The sequence below is a fragment of the Camelus dromedarius genome, chromosome X, assembly GCF_036321535.1.
Source record: "Camelus dromedarius isolate mCamDro1 chromosome X, mCamDro1.pat, whole genome shotgun sequence".
In the NCBI taxonomy this organism is placed as follows: domain Eukaryota; kingdom Metazoa; phylum Chordata; class Mammalia; order Artiodactyla; family Camelidae; genus Camelus; species Camelus dromedarius.
Genome location: NC_087472.1, coordinates 48,274,435 through 48,293,401, shown reverse-complemented (window position 1 = coordinate 48,293,401; position 18,967 = coordinate 48,274,435). Strand labels below are relative to the sequence as shown.

General features: G+C 38.5%; 1 protein-coding gene, 1 non-coding gene and 1 pseudogene across 2 annotated transcripts; all 3 read left to right on the top strand.

Annotated features, from left to right (window-relative positions):
* The first annotated feature begins 10,403 nt into the window (after nt 1-10,403).
* On the top strand, nt 10,404-12,263 carry LOC105086045 (polyadenylate-binding protein 4-like). The gene is made up of 2 exons (XM_031446611.1): nt 10,404-10,698; nt 10,792-12,263. Exons 1-2 carry the CDS (start codon nt 10,404-10,406, stop codon nt 12,261-12,263), a joined length of 1,767 nt encoding a protein of 588 aa, XP_031302471.1.
* Nucleotides 12,264-14,559: 2,296 nt separating this feature from the next.
* Nucleotides 14,560-14,624, top strand: LOC116151075 (U7 small nuclear RNA). The gene has a single exon (XR_004134859.1). It is a non-coding gene; the product is annotated as a U7 small nuclear RNA (small nuclear RNA).
* Nucleotides 14,625-14,885: 261 nt separating this feature from the next.
* Nucleotides 14,886-15,259, top strand: LOC105086044 (protein C10-like; annotated as a pseudogene).
* Nucleotides 15,260-18,967: the final 3,708 nt, after the last annotated feature.

Here is an 18,967-nt window from a genome sequence, read left to right as displayed (position 1 = left end):
AAACAGGAAGGCCTGAAAGTAGCTCAGGGTACACGCAAAGGGTTGCCTGAAAACTACAGATGAACTTTACCTGTAGTATGATTTTCAGAAGTCCACTCAATAACCAGGTCAGAATGTCTCACACTTCCTCAAATGATCAAATGCTTAAACCCTAACTGTATTTCTGAAGATGATATGAAGAGTGTTCTATTAAAGCTCTTCAGTGTAGTACATGCTCCTCTCCTTTTAAAGGATACAAATACAAATATTTACATATATGTGTTTATAGGTAGGCATTCACTACTTAGGTCTTTATACATTCATTTGCCCTCTGTTTATCCATCCAACTACCCAACTATCATTTTATCCATCCTAATGCATTTGCTCATAGGAATATAGGGCCACTTGGGAAGGGAGAGAAGTTCAGCTGCCCTAAGTAGGATATGATGGCAGTGATGGGCATACAGGTATAAAGAACTGTATTTCCTAAGATCATGTTATAGACTGAATTGTCCCCCTCTAATTCATATAATGAAGCTCTAACCCCCAATGTGACTGTATTTGGAGACAGGACATTTAGGAGATAATTAAGGTTAAATGAGGTCATAAGGGTGGGATCCTAAGCTGATAGGAGTGGCAGCCTTATAAGAAGATATAAAACAAAGAATGCTGCTCATCATCCAGTTCTGCAAAGATTAAATCATTAGTCACTACAGTCGCTGATGGGTGATTAACCCTGAGACTAATTCAGGACAAAAAAACTGGATGAGGCACTCTGCTTTGGAAAAACAGGCCCGTCAAATAGTCAGATGTATATCTCAGGAAGTTTTCATGAACCCAGATTCATGCATCTTCCCATACGTAGAAAAGTGCTAAAATCATTAACTTGAGTTATCTATTCTTGGTGACTAGCAGTAATCTTTTACCAAGAAGTATGCTTGACTGCATGTACTCCCTAGCCAAAAATCATATATACACTGATATCTCCCCTACCCCTTCAGAGCAGTTTTCTCAGAACTACTGGGCTGTCTCCCAGGCTAAAGTCCTCAGTAAGACCCTGAATAAAATTTAAACTCAGCTCTTACATGTTTTCCTGTCAGTTGACAAAAAGAAAGAGGGAGAGATCTCTCTCCCTCTTTTATCTTTCTCCCCGCCCCCTCTATCCGCCATGTGAGGACACAGTGAAAAGACAGCTGTCTGCAAGCTAGGAAGAGACCTCTCACCAGAACCCAACCATGCTGGAACCTTGATCTCAGACTGCCAGGTTCCAGAACTGTGCAAAAGGAAATTTCTGTTGTTTAAGACACTCAGTCTACAGAATTTTGTCAAGGCAACCAGCGCTAATACAGAATGAGACTCAAATGGTATCCCTCTAGAGCTACAGTCCTCAACTTGAGTTTTTCTCTCCCTGAAATTACAAATTGTGGGGCTACATCACCCATTTTCTCATTACATCTCTTTGGTTTACCCTATTCAATAGTGGTACCCACTTTTACTTCACCTATATTTTTTATGACTCTCCTGCTTTACATCAGAAGACGTTAATGCTAACAAAAGGTAACTAACCTGAATTTTAACTGCTCCCTGAATTAGCTTATGTACACCAAGTTTCACTATACCTACTTTTCATGTATTTATAAATCAGAGAAAATAAGTTCTTCAATGAACATTCTGACAGATATTTAACTATGGAACCATGGATTCTGACACCATAATTATACATAAAGATGTATTAAACACTTTGTGAAGTGTCAAGCAACAAGTTGTATGAATCAGATGACGTCTTATGCACTTTAGCGGCAATCAGTTCTGCTGACAACAAAGCTGAATGACAGTAAGCTTCTTAGTTTAGGAGACCAAATATGACAAGAGACTTTTCTTTGAAAATGTGACATGCTCTATCTCTCTTTCATTCCTTGTATCTCCTATCTAGGACATTAAAAAGACAGAGTGGAAATGTGCAGAGTTCTTTCATAAATCTAATATTTTTTGTGGCATTGCTTATAGCATGTAATAAGATAGTAATAGAATAAAATAAGTATTTCTGCACAAGAGTAGCCCATGCCTGTCTTGTTCATCACTGTATTCTTGATTCAGAAAAACCTAGGTTCAAAAGGAGGCTCTTTGAACTATATTCAATATCTTGTAATAACCTTTAATGAAAAAGAATGTGAAAACATATATATGTATGTATATACATGACTGGGACATTGTGCTGTACAGCCCCAGACATTCCCAGAATGAGAAGCACTGGTAGGATAGTAATAGTGTTTCCAGTATGACCTACACTCTATAGGAAATCCGAATGGACTGAACTCCACAGCTGCCCTGGAAAAGAATGGATAGAGAAAATGGGCATAAGAGTGACTCTAAGGAGGAGTATAATACACTGCAGATATAATGCTCTGATGAGGGGGCCAACTGCCTTAGCTACCCATTAGTTTCCTCGCACAAAACACTAGATTTTCTGAAGAATTCCTAGTACCTAAACCATTGAAAACGTCATATATTCCTGCATATTTGTGACCTATCCATGATTTTAAATTAAAAACTGTTCTTTTTAACTTTGTCTATCACCAACTGTACAGGACAAAATTTTGCCTGGGTGGGTTCAGCTCTCTTCAAATACTCTTCTCTGTACCTATATATTTCTGTTGTCAGTTGTTATTTTGAAGTTCATTTAAGTTTGATTAATTATATTCTAGCATAGCCCGGCACTGACTAGAAATAAGATAAGGGGATCAAATTGTTATAACTTTGAACCAATAGTTTAAATAAATAAACATTTTTGTCCTTCAGTAAAATCACAGTATGGAAAACCTCACTCTGGAAAACTGTCATGACACAGGTTGAAATTTACCTTTGTACTACCTATGTGAAAAAAAAAAACGTCTAGTGTTACTGTCATTTCAATGGTAATGCTTATCTGCTTGAGAAAAGTGTTTTCCATCATCTCAGAAGTGGCCATGTGCCTAAGATAATCATAACATAGACAATTCCATTCAAAATGTAAGTGGCCCCTTGGCTTCAGAGCCTAGTTATACTTTAAACCCTAACCTCTATACTATACAAACCATTAGCTCTGCTAAATTCCAGGACCCTTCAGTTTCTGCATACTTTCTAAGATCTGTATTTCATCTTGCTTAGCATGCTGATTCTTGCTTAGATCAGAGAAAAGAAAATGATAAGTATGCAATTAAAGAATAACTAGACCTTTCCTCCAGCACCTTTCCTTAAGCAGTCTTGTGAGTAAGCTGTGTGACCAAGATAGCATCAGAAAAGAACAATGGAGCCAGCTAGTCTGCACACAGTGGAAAAGGATGAAGACTCTGACCTCTTCCCTAAATGATTAACTGTTAGTAACATCCCCTTTTACTCTTTAGAAACTGTCATGGTCAAGCAGAATCTTCGGAGTTGGTTCTTGGACATGAGTCTGACTTCTCCTCAGGTTGCCAGCCTCCTGAATAAAGCAACCTTTCCTATACAACCAACACTTGCCTCTTTAGTATTAGCTTTCAAACAGCGAGCAGCCAAACCTGAGTTCGGTAACAAAAAATCATTAATTAAACCACATTAGTCCTTGCTTTAAACTTTCCAGTGGTTTATCCCACTCAGAGTAAAAGCCAAAGCCCTTAAAAGGTCTGCCAGGTCCAACAACCTCTCCCACCACCACCTTTACCTTTTTGCTACCATCTCCTAATACACTCCACATACTCCCCCTTAATCCTCCACTGTGGCTACACTGGCCTCCTTGCTATTCTTTGACTGATGGGCTCCTGCCTCAGAGTCATTCCATCTACTCTTCCCTCTTCTGGAATGCTCCTGCCCCTGACAACCACATGAGTTAGCTCTCCTCACCTTCTTCGGATATAAATCCAATGGCCCTTTCTCAGTGAAAAGCCTTCCCTGGAGATTCTATCTAAAAGACAAACCCTCATATTCACCACTCCTCTTGCTGGCTTTATTTACTCTTCTGGGCTTATCACCCACTAACAGCATATGCATTGCTTATCAATGTGTTTACTGTCTGCTTCCCTCCTTTAGAAAAGTAAGCTCCAGGAGAGAAAGGATCTTTGTTTTGTCACTGTTGTATCCCCAGCATCTAACGTAAATGAGTGTTCTGGCACAGAGTGGTTGCTCAATAATCTCGATTTAATTACTTAAATCAGTAAGTACTGGTTAGTTGCTATGTAGGACACACAGCAGAAACAGAAACTATTATTTGAAAATGACCATTATATGATATTGTAGGGGAGTAAAATTTGTTACCCCAATATATCTTTTTAGCATGCAGATTATTTCCAACTGAAAATAATCAAGACCCAAAAGACTAGGGAGAAACTCTGACCTTCTCACTAATCGCCAAAAAAAATCTAGAGGGCAAGTACCTGGAATAGCGCTGTCACCAGAGCTATCTGCAAAAAATATGGGCTAGGTATTGGGGGAGGGAAATAGGGCCTAGAGATCAGATTTCACTCTGTGCCCCATTGTCTCTGCATGGCCCAGTAAACATTTATTTATGGAACATTTGCTTTTCCATCTCCAGGTGAACTGCCTTCCTCCCCTTTGAAGTCCCAAATGACTACCCCCCCCCCAACAAGATTCTCTTTTGTCTTTAGCTGAAGATGATATTTAAGGTGAGAGTTTCAAACATCTTGGTGAATTAATCAGTTTTCTGGATCTCTTCCATGTATACGTATTAACTTTTGTTTGATTTTCTCCTATTAATCTGTCTCATGTCAATTTTAATTCTTAGACTAGCCATAAGAACCTAGAAGGTACAGAGAAAATGTCTTTCTCCTTAATAATATTTTTACATATTCTTTAAATTAAAGCTTCTACTAGACAATCTTGGTTACTCTACTTGAAGTTCATGTACAACATTTAAAATAATAGTGCTTTTCTTGTAACATATTTTAAAATTCAAATAATTCACAAAATCCTATATCCCTTCCCTACTTTCTAAATTACACAGATTATCAAGTTTTAAGTTATATTCCAGGTCTGTTTCTGAGGTGTCTAGAACCTTAAGCTCTTATTATCTCTCATATAAACTGTCTCCTGATCAGTTTCCCAGTAACCAGTTTCTCAGTATCTAGTCTAACAACACAACACTTTCATCATCCTCTTATCCAATAAATACACTCAAGCTGCCCCAATCATCTTTATCACTAAGTGGCTTAAGATCTCTTAATGATTCTCCACTACCATCATTAGAAAATTTAAAGCCCTTAGTATAACCCCCAAGATTTTCCATGGCTTGTTTGGTCCACTGTACCAGAGATCTTTAGACAATCCATCAGAGATAGGCTGCAAGCTTTCTTGCCATTATTATACCGCTTGTGTATTACTATGTTATTATATACCACACATGTGGTATAATTGGACTGCATTTGTGAACACAGAGAATTATTAAACTATCACTAGGTGGACATGGTACAGCAAGGCTTAAGCCATTCCATTCCTATGAGATAATTCGTGTAGGTTTTAACAAGTGAATAGACAAGAGTATGTTATGTTCTCCTGTCTTATATTATTTCATATTGTCTAATACTATCTTACATTATCTTTATATTCTTTCAAGGATTTCTGTTGGTTACTTCAGACTGTTCTGGAGAGGACAGAAGCTCCTTTTAGTGATGCAATTAAGAAAGAGAAAACTTTAGTTGTCTGTTGTCACTGTCAATCATTTTGGTATATAAAATTGTTCAACAAAGAGAAAGCCTTGAGCCTTGTACTTGACAGGAGGCAACCCTCTTATTCTTTACTCCTCCTGAAGATGGCAGTGTGGTCTTGAATCTCTGCTTGAAACTTTGAAATACAATTGCCCTTTGGTATCCATAGGGGTTTGGTTTCAGGAGCCCCAACAAATGCCTGAATCTGTAGATGCTCAAGTCCTTTATGTAAAATGGTGTAGTACAATGAATACAGTCAGCCCTGTGTATCTCCAGGTTTCACATCTGTATAGCCAACCAACCATGGATGGAAATTTCGATCTGTGGTTTGTTGAATCCATGGATGCAAAACCTGGGAATATGGAGGGCCTACCAAGGGACAACTATATATTTACTGAAAAAGAAATCCACATATAAATGGACCTGTGCAGTTCAAACCTGCGTTGTTCAAAGGTCAACTGAAGTTTGTGATGGCTAGTTTTATGTGTTAACTTGGCTAGGCCAGAGTACTCAGATATTTGGTCAAAAACCAGTCTAAATATTGGGTGAAGGTATTTTTTAGATAAATCTGACATTAAAGTAAGTAGACTTTAGAGTAAAGTAGATTATCCTGCAAAATGTGGGTGGGCTTCACCCAATCAGTTCAAGGCCTTAAGAGAAAAAGACTGATGTCCCTGAAGAAGCAAGAAATCCTGCCTCCAGACTGCCTTCAACTCTTGCCACATCAACATGTCCCTGTGTCACCAGCCTGTAGGCCTGCTCTGCAAAATCTAGACTTGCCAGTCCCACAATCACATGTGCCAAATTCCTTAAAATAAATCTCTGTCTCTCTCACTGTGTACCCAAGTCCTGTCTCTATACATAACATACACATCCTATTAATAGCTTCTGTTTCTCTGGAAAACCCTGACTAATAGAAAGTTCAACAGTTAGAGATATTTTACTATTGAAGGGCCAAGAAACCCATTCAGGTTGTATCTGACCATTTCTGCATCTTGCCTTTAGTAGAAAGTAAAGAGAATCTATAGAAATATTTCTCTGACTGGTTGCAAACATTTCACTCACTGGCTCCTCAAAGAGAGGAGTCTCCCAATTTCGTCCTAAAATGCAGAATAAAAAGTTAACATTTAGTAACATAAATATCAACTTGCTGACAATTTTGAAAAAAAGTTTGAGAAATCTGCAATTCATAATAATATGAATATAAAAATCTGAAGTGGGGATTTCATGTTATGTGAGTATATTAATCTTAATAACCTATCTTGCTTTCTCAAATCATCTTTGGGGAAAAAAAGAGAGAGCAGTACTACCTATAAAGTAATATAAAGTTGTGTTGCCAGTTGTCTCCTTTTAGCCACAGGAAACTTGACAGTACCTCAGTGTTCTCAAACATTCTAATAACTTCCTTACTGTAGGCACAAAGTTAGAAGAGAACCAGGAAATTACATCTCTGGCTTCTAGCCCAGTAGACCTGACTACCTCTCTGGAACAATCTTACCTAATTCCGGGGTGCTCATTCACATTCTGAACTTAAAAGAATCCTTATAGCCCTTAAAAAAGAGTACATTAGATTGTATAGCTTTAGCTAAAATTGTGAACTAAAAATGTATAAATGTATGTTAATAATTACTTTTTTTTCTAATTAAAACTATTAACTAGCCCTTCTCAGTATAAAGATTTGAGAGCTTGTTATTCAATTATTTTCCTCATTTTGGAACTTACCACTTGTCAGGCCTGGAATGCCATTAATTTTAATCCTTTTATAGAAATTTGTCTGCAACATGTAAAAATTGATGGCCATGGCATAGAGCAGTCCAGAAGGAAATTATTAAAAAATAAAACAAACCAAAAATCCAAAGAAGGGGTTTTTCTCATTAGGCCATGATATTACAAAAACACACAGGTAAAAAACTTGACACCTTTTAAAAAATCTTCTTGAAATTTGTCTTTAAGAAACATATTTAGAAGAGAGGAGGAGGAACTAACTCAAGTGTATATAAATGTCAACCATTATAAAAATAATTTTACTAACCTAGAACTATTGTCTTGTGCTTTTGACTTTAAAGGTACACTGCCATTTTCCAATAAGAAAAGTCTGAAAACATTCCATCTTTCTAAGCCATGATGAATGAGCATCGATTAAAAGTAGCTAAAAGAAGAAAAGCCATTAATGTATTTTATACAGTCACTGATCAGTTACTGACATGCAATATTTCATTTTTTTAAGACATTATAAGAGATGTTGTGTACCTAAAAACAACAGCTTGCATGATAGTACATCTATCATTACATGCATCATAAAAGCAAGAAGAACATAAATTAGTTTCTGTCTATTAAAGTCTAATTATTTGTAAAATCATTACTTGGCACTTTAACAAATTGACACAATGAAGTTAATGATCCTTAACATATTAAAATTTGCAATGTGTTTTTGCCAAACTCATTCCTAAACCTCAGTCAATGTTTAGAGGAGTGCGTGACATCATATGGAGGAATATAGCTTAAATTTCTCTGCCAAGTGATAATAGTATCACTACTATTATTCATGCATGTGTTTATACAACTCTTAATAAAAATTAAAACACTGCTGATAGGTCAGAGTTCAGTTTTCATTACATTGCTAAACCTTATTGATAATATAGCTTCATGGACAATCATAGTATTAACTACTGTAAACAAGGGTATTTTCCTGGCATAGAAAATGACCAAGAATGAGAGTTTATTGTGAAATATTCCAAAGTAGATTTTTTTAAAATTTTAAGTTCATTTGGGACACTATTAATTTTAAAAAGACAACAGGGCTAAATCTAATATTAAGATATACAAACTATCTGTAAACATTTAGCTTAAATACAGAAGGTATAGCATCTTGCCACATGTATTCAGTGGGTTTGGGAGTTTGAAAAACTCTTTCAAAACTCAGCAGCTGTATAGCTGATGAGAAAACATCTGATCTTAACAAATGTGATAGAATTTAAGTGTGAATAATCTGCCCTACTGTATAATAGATATAGCTGAAAACAGTTTCAAAGTTTTAGACACTGCCAAGTACATTAGAAGCTAATGAACTCTAGATTATTTTAGAACCTTAGATTTCCTTCAGTATCTGTGGTACTATTGTTTCAACTCCCACAGAAGTTTAAATAATTTGAAATCTATAGTGACAGGAAATAAAGAGAACAGCAAAACTTACAGGAAGGCAAGGTGGTGTAGAAACAAAGTATGGAGTGCCAGACTCCCTGGGTTCAAAGCCTAGTTTCAACACTTAATAGCTGGACAATCTGTTCAAGTTACTTAATATTCCTGTATCTCAGTTTCTTTATGTATAAAATGGCAATGAAAATACCAACTTCATAAGTTTATTGTGTAGATTAAACAAATTAATACAATTAAGTCACTCAATGTTTGCTTTAGTTTACTGCTTTGCCCTACAGATAATCTGTAAAGACTCTTTTACATGAACCTTTTAGAATAAGACAAAATAAAACACAAGAACAGCTGTATACTGAGAGAAAAATCTCTACTTCGTCATATGGAGGTTATTTTTGGAAGCATCCAAAAGAAAATATAATTCCTTTTTCGAGTTTGGGGAATTACTAGGGAATTATGGAGTTACTGCTAATTTCCTAAATTTGGGTCCAAGATTCATTCTCCCTTCACACATATGGTGCAGGAATTCCCCAAACAGGGATGGTCAATAAGTAGTCTGGAGAACTCATCTCAGTTCTCCTTAGTGTCCCCTAATTCTTTCTTACTAATTTTATGTGTAAAAAAGTATTAGTACATCAGCAAATTTCTATCAGTCAATTCGAGAGAGACCAACAATAGGATTTTCTTCCACTTTGCTCTAAATGTGGTATTTTCCTACTGATATTTCAATTCTTGAAAATGTGATTAGCATCGAAAATTATCCTATTAACCGGCTGGTATTTATTCCAAAGTAAAATTTTAATACCGAAGACAAGTAGTAACATGCCTAAAGAAATGTGATGCTATCAGGAAATAGTGAACTATGCATTTTCTTTAATTACAGTTAAACACACATATTTTACAATTTTTTTCCTTAAAAAAACCTTAAAACCTAAGCTGTTGTAGTCCACACTGAGAATTTTTTTAACATCGCCCCTCCCTTCTTGACACGCCCCCCAAAAAGACTTAAAGAAAACACACACGGAGGGGAGAGAGGAGGGGGGAGGGGAGAGAACGGTGAGAGGAGGGGAGGGGATGGAGGGGGGGAGGGGAGAAGCGGAGAAAGCTAGGGGGAAGTAAGGAATGAGAAAAAGCAAGGAAGTCGGGAAGGGGGGAAAAAAAGGTCCCCTGAAGCCCGTGCTTTTCTACCTGCCTGGAGACTTACTTTCTTGCCTCTGAGCAGCCCGCGGAGCGGTCGCGGCCGAGCCAAGGAACTTCCGGCTGTAGCCTCTGGCGTAGCCACGCCTTCAAAGGCCGCGCGCTCGCCTTCCTCCCCTCCGCGCGAGGCGCTTGCGCACATGAAGTCAAACAAGCACAGGCTATGTCACAATTGGACAGGCTGAGAGTCTATGGGCGAGGTTAGCCGCTCACCAGAACCCTGGTCTTCAGTTTCCGCCCGCTGTGGGCTGGCCCCGGTCTGGCTGCGCCTCCTCTGCGACAGCGGTGGTGGCCCAGCCGAGCACTCCTGGCCTCCATTCCTCTTTTGATTGACTCTGCCTCCCACTGATAGAGGCCAAGTCCTTGAGCCTCGCTGAGGTCTCACTCAAGATCTGATTTAAGATGAGTGATTCGGTTCCACACTTTGAAATGTCCTCACTGTATGTCGGAGACCTACATCCCGAAGTGAACGAGGCAATGCTGTATGAGAAGTTCCGCACTGCCGGGCGGATCCTGTCCATTAGGGTCTGCCGTGATCTGGTCACTCGCCGCTCCCTGGGCTACGCATATGTGAACTTCTTGCTGCACGCGGATACTGAGAGGGCTCTGAACACTATGAACTTTGATATTATCAATGGCAAGCCGCTGCGTATTATGTGGTCCCAGCGTGACCCATCACTTCGGAAGAGCGGAGTGGGCAATATATTCATCAAAAACCTTGCCAAGTCTATTGATAATAAGTCCCTTTACGATACATTTTCTGCCTTTGGAAACATTCTTTCTTGTAAAGTGGTATCCGATGAAAATGGATCAAGAGGTTTCGGATTTGTGCATTTTGAGAAATCAGAAGCCGCTAGTAGAGCCATTGCAAAGATGAATGGGATTGTGCTGAAAGGTAGCCGAGTTTTTGTTGGGCAGTTTAAACCTCGCAAAGAAAGGGAAGCTGATCTCAGAGCTAAAGCAAACATATTTGCAAATGTCTACATCAAGAATTTTGGAGATGATGTAGATGATAAATGTCTTAAAGAGATTTTTGGTGAATTTGGTTCTGTATTAAATGTGAGAGTTATGACTGATGAAAGTGGAAAATCCAAAGGCTTTGGATTTGTGAGTTTTGAGAATTTTGAAGATGCCCAGAAAGCCATCGAAGGAGTGAATGGAAAAGTCCTTAATGGAAATCAACTTTATGTTGGTAGAGCACAGAACAAAGCAGAGAGACAATCTGAATTAAAACACAAATTTGAGCAAATAAAACAGGGTAAACTTACCAGGTGCAAGGGTGCTAACCTTTATGTGAAAAATCTTGAAGATGGTATTGACAGTAAATGGCTGAGAAAAGAATTCTCCCTCTTTGGCACAATCACGAGTGCCAGGGTCGTGATGGAGGCAGGCCGCAGCAAAGGCTTTGGCTTTGTTTGTTACACATCTCATGAGGAAGCTAATAAAGCTATCAGGGCAATGAATGGAAAAACTGTGATCACCAAACCCCTGTACGTGGCTATTGCACAAAGTAAGGAGGAACGTCAGGCTCGCCTCACCAAGAACTATATGAAGAGAATGGTGGCTCTGAAAGATAGAGGTTATCCTACATTCAACACTGACAAGATGGTAGCATCATCATCATCAGGTAACAGCATGCCAGCAGTTCCTCAGCCTCAACGTGGAAGTGCACATCTTTGCAAGCCTGTGGTCAACAAGACCAAATGTCATTCATCTCAGAACATGCGTTATTCTATCCATTCAGCAGCAGCACCTAAGCCATCAGTCAGCACCTCCAGCCCATCACAAGTGCAGGGAGTCAAGTCAGCATTTCAGGTCACTAATACAACAACCCAGACCCTGCCTGTTCACCCTCAAACTTCTGCCTTGGGACCACGTGCAAGTCAGAGATTCGAAAAAGTTGCAGGTGCTGCAGGTGTTCACAGTCCTCTAAAATTTAAAGTAGGAAGGCCAGCATCCACCCAAAAGCCTGTCCCTGTTTGTACACAAGGTCATGATATGTTGAATGTGTCTATATTGGCATCAGCTGCTACTCAGAAGAAGCTCTTGGATGAAAAGCTGGTTCCTCTGGTTCAGTCCATTCACCTAACTCCGACTGGAGAAATCTCTGGCATATTCTTGGAGATGGATGATGCTGAAATGCTTTACATGCTCAAATATCCTGAGTTTCTCCGTGCCAAAATTGATGAACTCATCTGTATTCTGCAATCCAGCCAAGCTCAAGATACTGCCCTGAGAGCTAACAGCACTCCCAGTATTTGACTGGTATAAGATGAAATTCCCACTTGCAGAAAGTTCCAAACAGTGAAAAACATAGCATGGGAGAAAATGAGAATAAAAAATGTTTAAAAGAAAAATAAATTTATACTTTACCATGCAAATTACTGGTGTGTGCTTATTTACATTTTAAATACAGAATATAGAACAGGAAAATTTAAAATGAGGGTAAAGAAAAAGAATTAAAACATAGTATTTTCATAGGATGTAGTCAGAGTAAGGCAAAATTACACTGAAAATAATTTAAATCAGTTTTAACTTTCATATTTTTATTTTCATATTTTTCTTTACTGTAAACAGTGCAAAATGACACTGGTATATTACATTTCAGAACTATAATATTTGGATTTTAATCATCAATTACCCAGTAATTTCAGAAGGAAATGTAATTTGGATTTTAAAATTCTTATTTAGCAAAAAATGAACATAAGGTAAAAACATGAACTATCCCAATAGCTACAAATACCAGATTATTTCATGAATAGCTTCACAGAATACCACAGTATAAAATGGAAAATAACAAAGGGAAATTTTAAAAATATATTTTGCATTGACCTAAAATGAGGCAGATTGTTTTAGGAAGGGAGTTGGAGAGAAAGGGAATAAGAACAGAGACTATGACATGTAAACGTTTTTAAAAAGTAAAATCTCCTTTTTTATTGTCAGTATCTTATATTAAATCCATGCTGTTGCTCAAAAACAAAAGTAGGTCAGAAAAAAAAAATCTGTAAAGGTTTTTTTTCTTTTTAAAATGTTAAAGACGTCACTTTTGGCGATACAGAACAGTTTCAGATTTCATAATAACAAATGATAGTAAAAATTGCTGTTAAGTATAAAAGATAGTTTTGGATTTTTTCATAATGAAGTTATTTAGCTAAAAAGATTTTTAAAGAAATAAGGTATTTGCTATCTCAAACTTATGATCTAATTTTAAAAAGGCCAGTTAATGGATGGCACTCAGTAAGTGCTATTCTTAACAAATGATTTTTAAAATTAAGGAAGTTGTGTTTTGAACTATATTTCCTTGGCATGCTTCATTCAAAAATCTCTATTACTAGGATTTCATATATATTTTGTAATTAAGTTTAGGTAACTTAAACAATATAGCTTAGGCCAGAAGAAGTGACAGTTAAACTCTTATCTAAATGGGAGGAAGAAAATGCTTACCTCATAAATGAAAGGAAAAAATAGTAAATTGAATTTTTAAAATATATAGTTTCTTGTATTAAGCTTGGACTATTCCAGTGTCTCAGCTGTTCTCTGGGCATGTGTATATAATTCATATTTCTTAATTGGGTATTATGTTAAACTTCTCCAGTAGTCAATAGGGTTGCTCCTTCAGGAAGAGCTCCAGCATAAAACCCATCCGTGGCAGCAACAAATCTATCTGGACTGATTCCAGGTCTTTTAGTTTCTTCCAGCAGGTCTCTCTACTACCTGGTAAGAATGGTGTCTTATAGAGGAGTGTGTTTATCCCCAAACACAGATTGCCCCTCTGGTTGAGAAGCAGGGATTTGACCTCTGATCTAAAGAGGCAATAATTGTTCAAACTCAGTGCAGCAGTACAGTTAGAACAAGGAAAAGTGATGAGTGAGATGTCAACCTGCCCAACTGGCTGGCATTAAAAAAAAAAAAAAGCATTGGACCCACCAATAAAATTTGAATCATGAATCACTCTGGGGCTGGGGGAAAAAACTCAGTTTTACAGTTGTTGCTTGCCTAATTGAAGCTAATATTGGGGCTGGCCCAACGATATCCACTTTCAGCTGGACCAGTAATAACCTGGCAGATTTCATTGTAGTCATTTAGGCCCATGGATTGAAGATTAAAAAAAAAAAGTTTTTCATAAATAAATAAATAAATAAATAAATAAATAAATAAATAAATAAATAACAGGGTTTCTCTCTTCAAGGGTATACTGGGTAGGATGTGTAAACTTCAGAGATTTATTGAAGACTCAGTTTGGATGAGGCCATGTGCCAAAAGGCAGTGGAAAATGCAGAGAGATCTCCTTGGATAGGGAACTGTAAAGTAGTGATGGAGCTGATGGGAAAAAGTAAGCAGAAGCAACAATGACAGGTGGTATTAGCTTCGTAACAATGTCAGACAAAAAAAAAAAAAAAAAAAAGCCAAAGACTTTGAAATTGAGGAATGGAGAAAGGGAGAAGTGGCAGGACAGAGTAGAAATAGCAGAGTAAGAATAGGGAGCACTTCTATGATCAGCACTTGGAGATAATTTTAGAGATGTACAAATTCAAGATTAGGATAAAATGGGAGAGACTAGTGTTACAGCTGTTTTAGAATTTGTTTGGCAGGTTTTCGGGTCCACACCGGAAAAAAACCCACGCATGTCGCTCTCAGCAATAGGGTAACTCTGGTTGGTGCGAGATGGTCTCCAGCTACCAGGCTGGTTAGGTGTTGGAAGTCTAACTCGCTCCTGGGAGTTTAAGGGGGGGGGGGGGGGACTCCACCGGGGGACTTCCGGCTTCCGGCTTCAGCCTGAGGCGGCTTCCCCTCCGCCCCTACCCGCCGGGAGATCCTCTGTAGGAGGCGGTTCGCTTTCCCTGAGCGTTTCCCTGGCGCTGCGGCACGTGCATCTTCTGTCCCATGGCGTCCACCTCTGCCCAAGCCGCGGCCCTGAGCACCGAACAGGCCAAGGTAGTCCTGGCCGAGGTGGTCCAGGCGTCCTTCGCCGCTGTACGCATGGACGAGGCTCGGGACAGCGTCTGCAACGACATGGGCAAGATGGCTGCAATTTCGTGCTGCCCGTGGCCACGCAGATTCAGCTGGAGGTTCTCAAAGTCTATGGCTTCAGCTGCGACGGGGAAGGTGTCCTTAAGTTTGCCCGCTTGGGCAAGTCTTACGAAGCCCAGAATCCCGAGATTGCCAGCCTGTCGGGTAAGCTGAAGGCGCTGCTCCTGCCTCTCAGGACCCAGCTGCCCCACAAGCCTGCTTCGGGTGGCAGCGTGGCCGCCTTCTGAGTTGGCCCTCCCATGACACTGCAGGGGAAGGGAAGACTTCGGTGTTCCAGAGGATAATATACGTGCCTGTAACTTTAAAAGAAAAAAAAAAAAAAAAAAAAAGAAAGAAAGAAAAGGCGACGGGGTAGAGACTAAATTTGAGGCAGAGCTTTTGTTCCATTGTTCTGGGCAGAAGCTGCTCACGATCTGACTTCATCTGCCTTTTCCAGTTTTTATGGGAAAGCTGTCTGTGCCATTTATGTGCTTCAGAAAAATTTTGAGAAACCTCATTTTAGGGACTCTGGTTAAAGTACAAGTTGAGTTACTCAGAGGTGGATGTCTCTTCAGCTGGGACATGAGGATCAAAAGATCTGTATGTACGTTGTAGCTTGTCTGCCCTGTTAGTGCTAAGAAGGACCTGGTAGGTGTCCTTCTAGTGGGGCTCCAGGGCAGTATTTTTGTTCGTGTCTATTCCAGTAGACTAAATCGCCTGGTTTTAAGTTAAGAAGGTGGCTTCTTTAGAAAGGCAACTTGACCCTGTTGACGATAAGTCTGAGTATATCCCATTAGTCCTTTACATTATGGGGCTACATTGCTGGCAACAAAAATAGAGTTACAAATAGGGATGTAGTGCCCAGTTTCCTTGGTCTGCCTATGACAAATCCATAAGATCAGACTCTGTTTGCTGTTAAGGTCTATAGGGAGTAGTTTAGGCCAAGGTAGTTTTATGTCTTCAGAGAGTTTAGCAAATTTTAATTTTAAAGTATTATTAGCTCTTTTGATTTTTTCCTGAAGATTGAAGATGGGACAGTATAATTTTTGGCCAACAGGCAACACTTTACAAAATTCCTTAATTACAGTCCCAGTAAAATGAGTAGCTCTTCACTACAAAGTTAAGTAGGGATTCCCTAAGTAGGAGCAACAAAATCTAATCATTTTAAGCCACAATAACAGCAATTTCCAAGTTTGGAAAGCCTTTCACCATCTAGAGAAGAGGTAGACAAAAATAAATTCATTTTCAAAGCTTTGTGATGCAGGGTGTTATATAAAGTCTATTTGAAAGTGTTCAAAGGCTCCCTTGTGGTTCCTACCTATGTACCACTTTTACAATTTTTCCAGAGTTATGAGTTTGGTAGGTGGGATGTACACTGGAGGCTCTGCTCTGCTGCCTAATTAAATTAATTAAAATTTCCCCATTAATGTTGTTCCAGAATAGTTTTTAAGTTTTCTTCACTGTGATGGGTCATTGGGTGCACATTTTTCACCAAGTTGCATTTCAGAGGGTCCAAAGAGGTCAAGTGGTCATCTTGCTAATCTCTTTATACAGAAGTGAAGAGCACATCCAGATTGCTCCAAGTATCTTTTCAGAAGCTGATTGTTGTGATTTTACTTAGCTCAAAACTTCATAAAATGATCTGGATGAACCAGATCATTTTAATTTGTTCATCTAGGTGAATTTAGTTAAGAGTACCTTGGTTAACATAGTGGTCAGCTGAAACATTTCCTTTTCCCATATGGGTTTGTTCTCTAATATGAGCTTCAGTGTTAAGTATAGTCAATTTTGGGGGCAGAAGCAAGGCATTTATTAAAAGTCAAACTTGCTCGCTGTAATTTATGAGAACAGCAGCAGCAGTTAAGAAACCACATTCCTTCCATAGTATCACTAGACACACCAGAAGCACAGCTGCAGTCTCTGCGTGTTAGCCCTATTATCCTTTGCTATCTGAGGGGCTCTAGTCAAATTAGTTTAGCTAGTTGTGCTGATTTGATTTAAGGAAAGGAATTAGATTCAGTAAACTCTTGGAAAGTGGTAAAAGCCTATCCAGCTTGAAAATCTCCTTGTTCACCCTTAAGAGTTTACCTGTTTATAAAGAATTCTAAGTTTGTGTCTTATAGAGGATATCCAAGTGAAGTAGGGAACGTTCTTGGGATCATGTTAAACAGTTCCCTCCTCTGGAAACTGAATTAATGTTATGATAACTATAAATGTGTTACCCTTGCTCCTTGCTGGATCTGCTGTTCTCTTTCATTAAATGATATCAGATGTCAAAACACTCCACACAGAAGCCACTGGTTGTAAGTCATTCAAAGGTTTATTCCTTTTTCAGGAATTTGCAAAGGAAGGGAAGTCCCTGAGTGAGACAGCCTACTGGCAAGAGGGTCCTCTGATGTCCAGAAAAGAAAGAAGAAAAGAGCCTGATCCTAAGGACTTCTATAGGACAGGCGCCTATGGCTGGAATTTTGTTGAATGATGTTAAGTGTGGTCTAATTTCAGATCAGCCATCCTGTGTAGGGAGTGAGGAATCAAAGGGATAGTTCTCCTAATGTTTCAGATTTTAGGGTTCCTAAAGGAATATAAGGAGAGGAAGCATGGGTTTTATATTGACTCATTAAAGTTCTATATTTATTTTTCCCAAATCTGTAGATGAGGTAGCCCAGAGGAAATTAGGTATTAAAGAAAGTAAATTAGAAAATTTAGGTAATTCTAAGGTGGAAGACACAAGAGCCTAGAGTAGTTAACTGGAACCATGTAATATGGTCAATGTTGACTGGTCAGAGTCTAGGATATCAAGAAAAAGTCTTTTGGATGTGCACCTAATAATAGTTACCGATTGAGCAAAAAGATCTCATCCTAATAAATTATTGAAGGTGAAAATAGGAGGAAGTCTCATTGAGAAGTTAATATTCCCAAGGAAATAGGCAAAGTGGGAAAGGAAGAGAAAGATGAGGAAGAGATAATGTGTTTGGTAAGTCTCAACACCAAGACCTTTTTGTTTTAATTGAAGTGCAGTCAGTTTACATAGTTGTGTCAATTTCTGGTGTACAGCATAGTGTTTCAGTCATCCATATACATACATATATTCCTTTTCATATTCTTTTTCGTTATAGGTTATCACAAGATACTGAATATAGTTCCCTGTGGTATACAGTAGAAACTTGTTATCTATTTTATATTTTTATTGCTCTGCAGAAGGGTGGTGGGAAATTGGGAGAGATGATCAGTGGGGAGTGTGACTCCAATGTCTACTAAAAACAAGATTGGATAGCCATTTACTAATGTACTTATTTCTCCTTGTCAATGCAAAGACAATTCGGTCACTGGAAGAGGCCTTCCCCAGAGAGGAGTTATTTTCTTTCTGATTGAGCTGATTGTGTGGCTTGTTTCCTGGCTGAAAAAAAGACAATTGTGGACACAGTAGCCTTTTTCTTTGCAATATATTCAAATATCCTTGCTTACCTGTATTTTGTCTATCAAGCTGTTTTAAATTGCAGTGCCATAATTTTGAAGTATGTGGTTTTCTTTCTTTCTTTCTTTCTTTCTTTTTTTTTTTTTTAAAGGTTTCACTTCTTTAAATTTTAAAATTTTTGTTGGGGGAATGATTAGGTTTATTTATTTATTTTAATGGAGGTACTGGGGATCGGACCCAGGACCTCATACATGCTAAGCAACCACTCTACCACTGAGCCGTACCGTCCCCTTCTTTTTGTTTATTATGGTTTGCTCAAAATGCTGGGCTAGATGGTCTGCCAGCCTACATTATGCTTCAGAATAACATCTGTTTAGGTCAGGATTGCCTCTGGTTGTGTTAATGGAAAGGCCAAACCCTGAGTATTTCCTAAAAGTGGTTTCTAATTGATGCCTAAAGTTGAAAAACAGATTAACTTGTTGACAGGGTTGGATTATTTGCCAGTAAATCTTAGGGGGAATCTTTCAGGAATTGCCTTTAA

Bases quoted from the DNA above. Each gene is read 5' to 3' on its own strand.
- LOC105086045 (XM_031446611.1), top strand. From the start codon at position 10,404: ATGAGTGATTCGGTTCCACACTTTGAAATGTCCTCACTGTATGTCGGA. The intron at 10,699-10,791 runs GCAATATATTCA...TTTCTTGTAAAG, and splicing joins ACTTCGGAAGAGCGGAGTGG to TGGTATCCGATGAAAATGGA.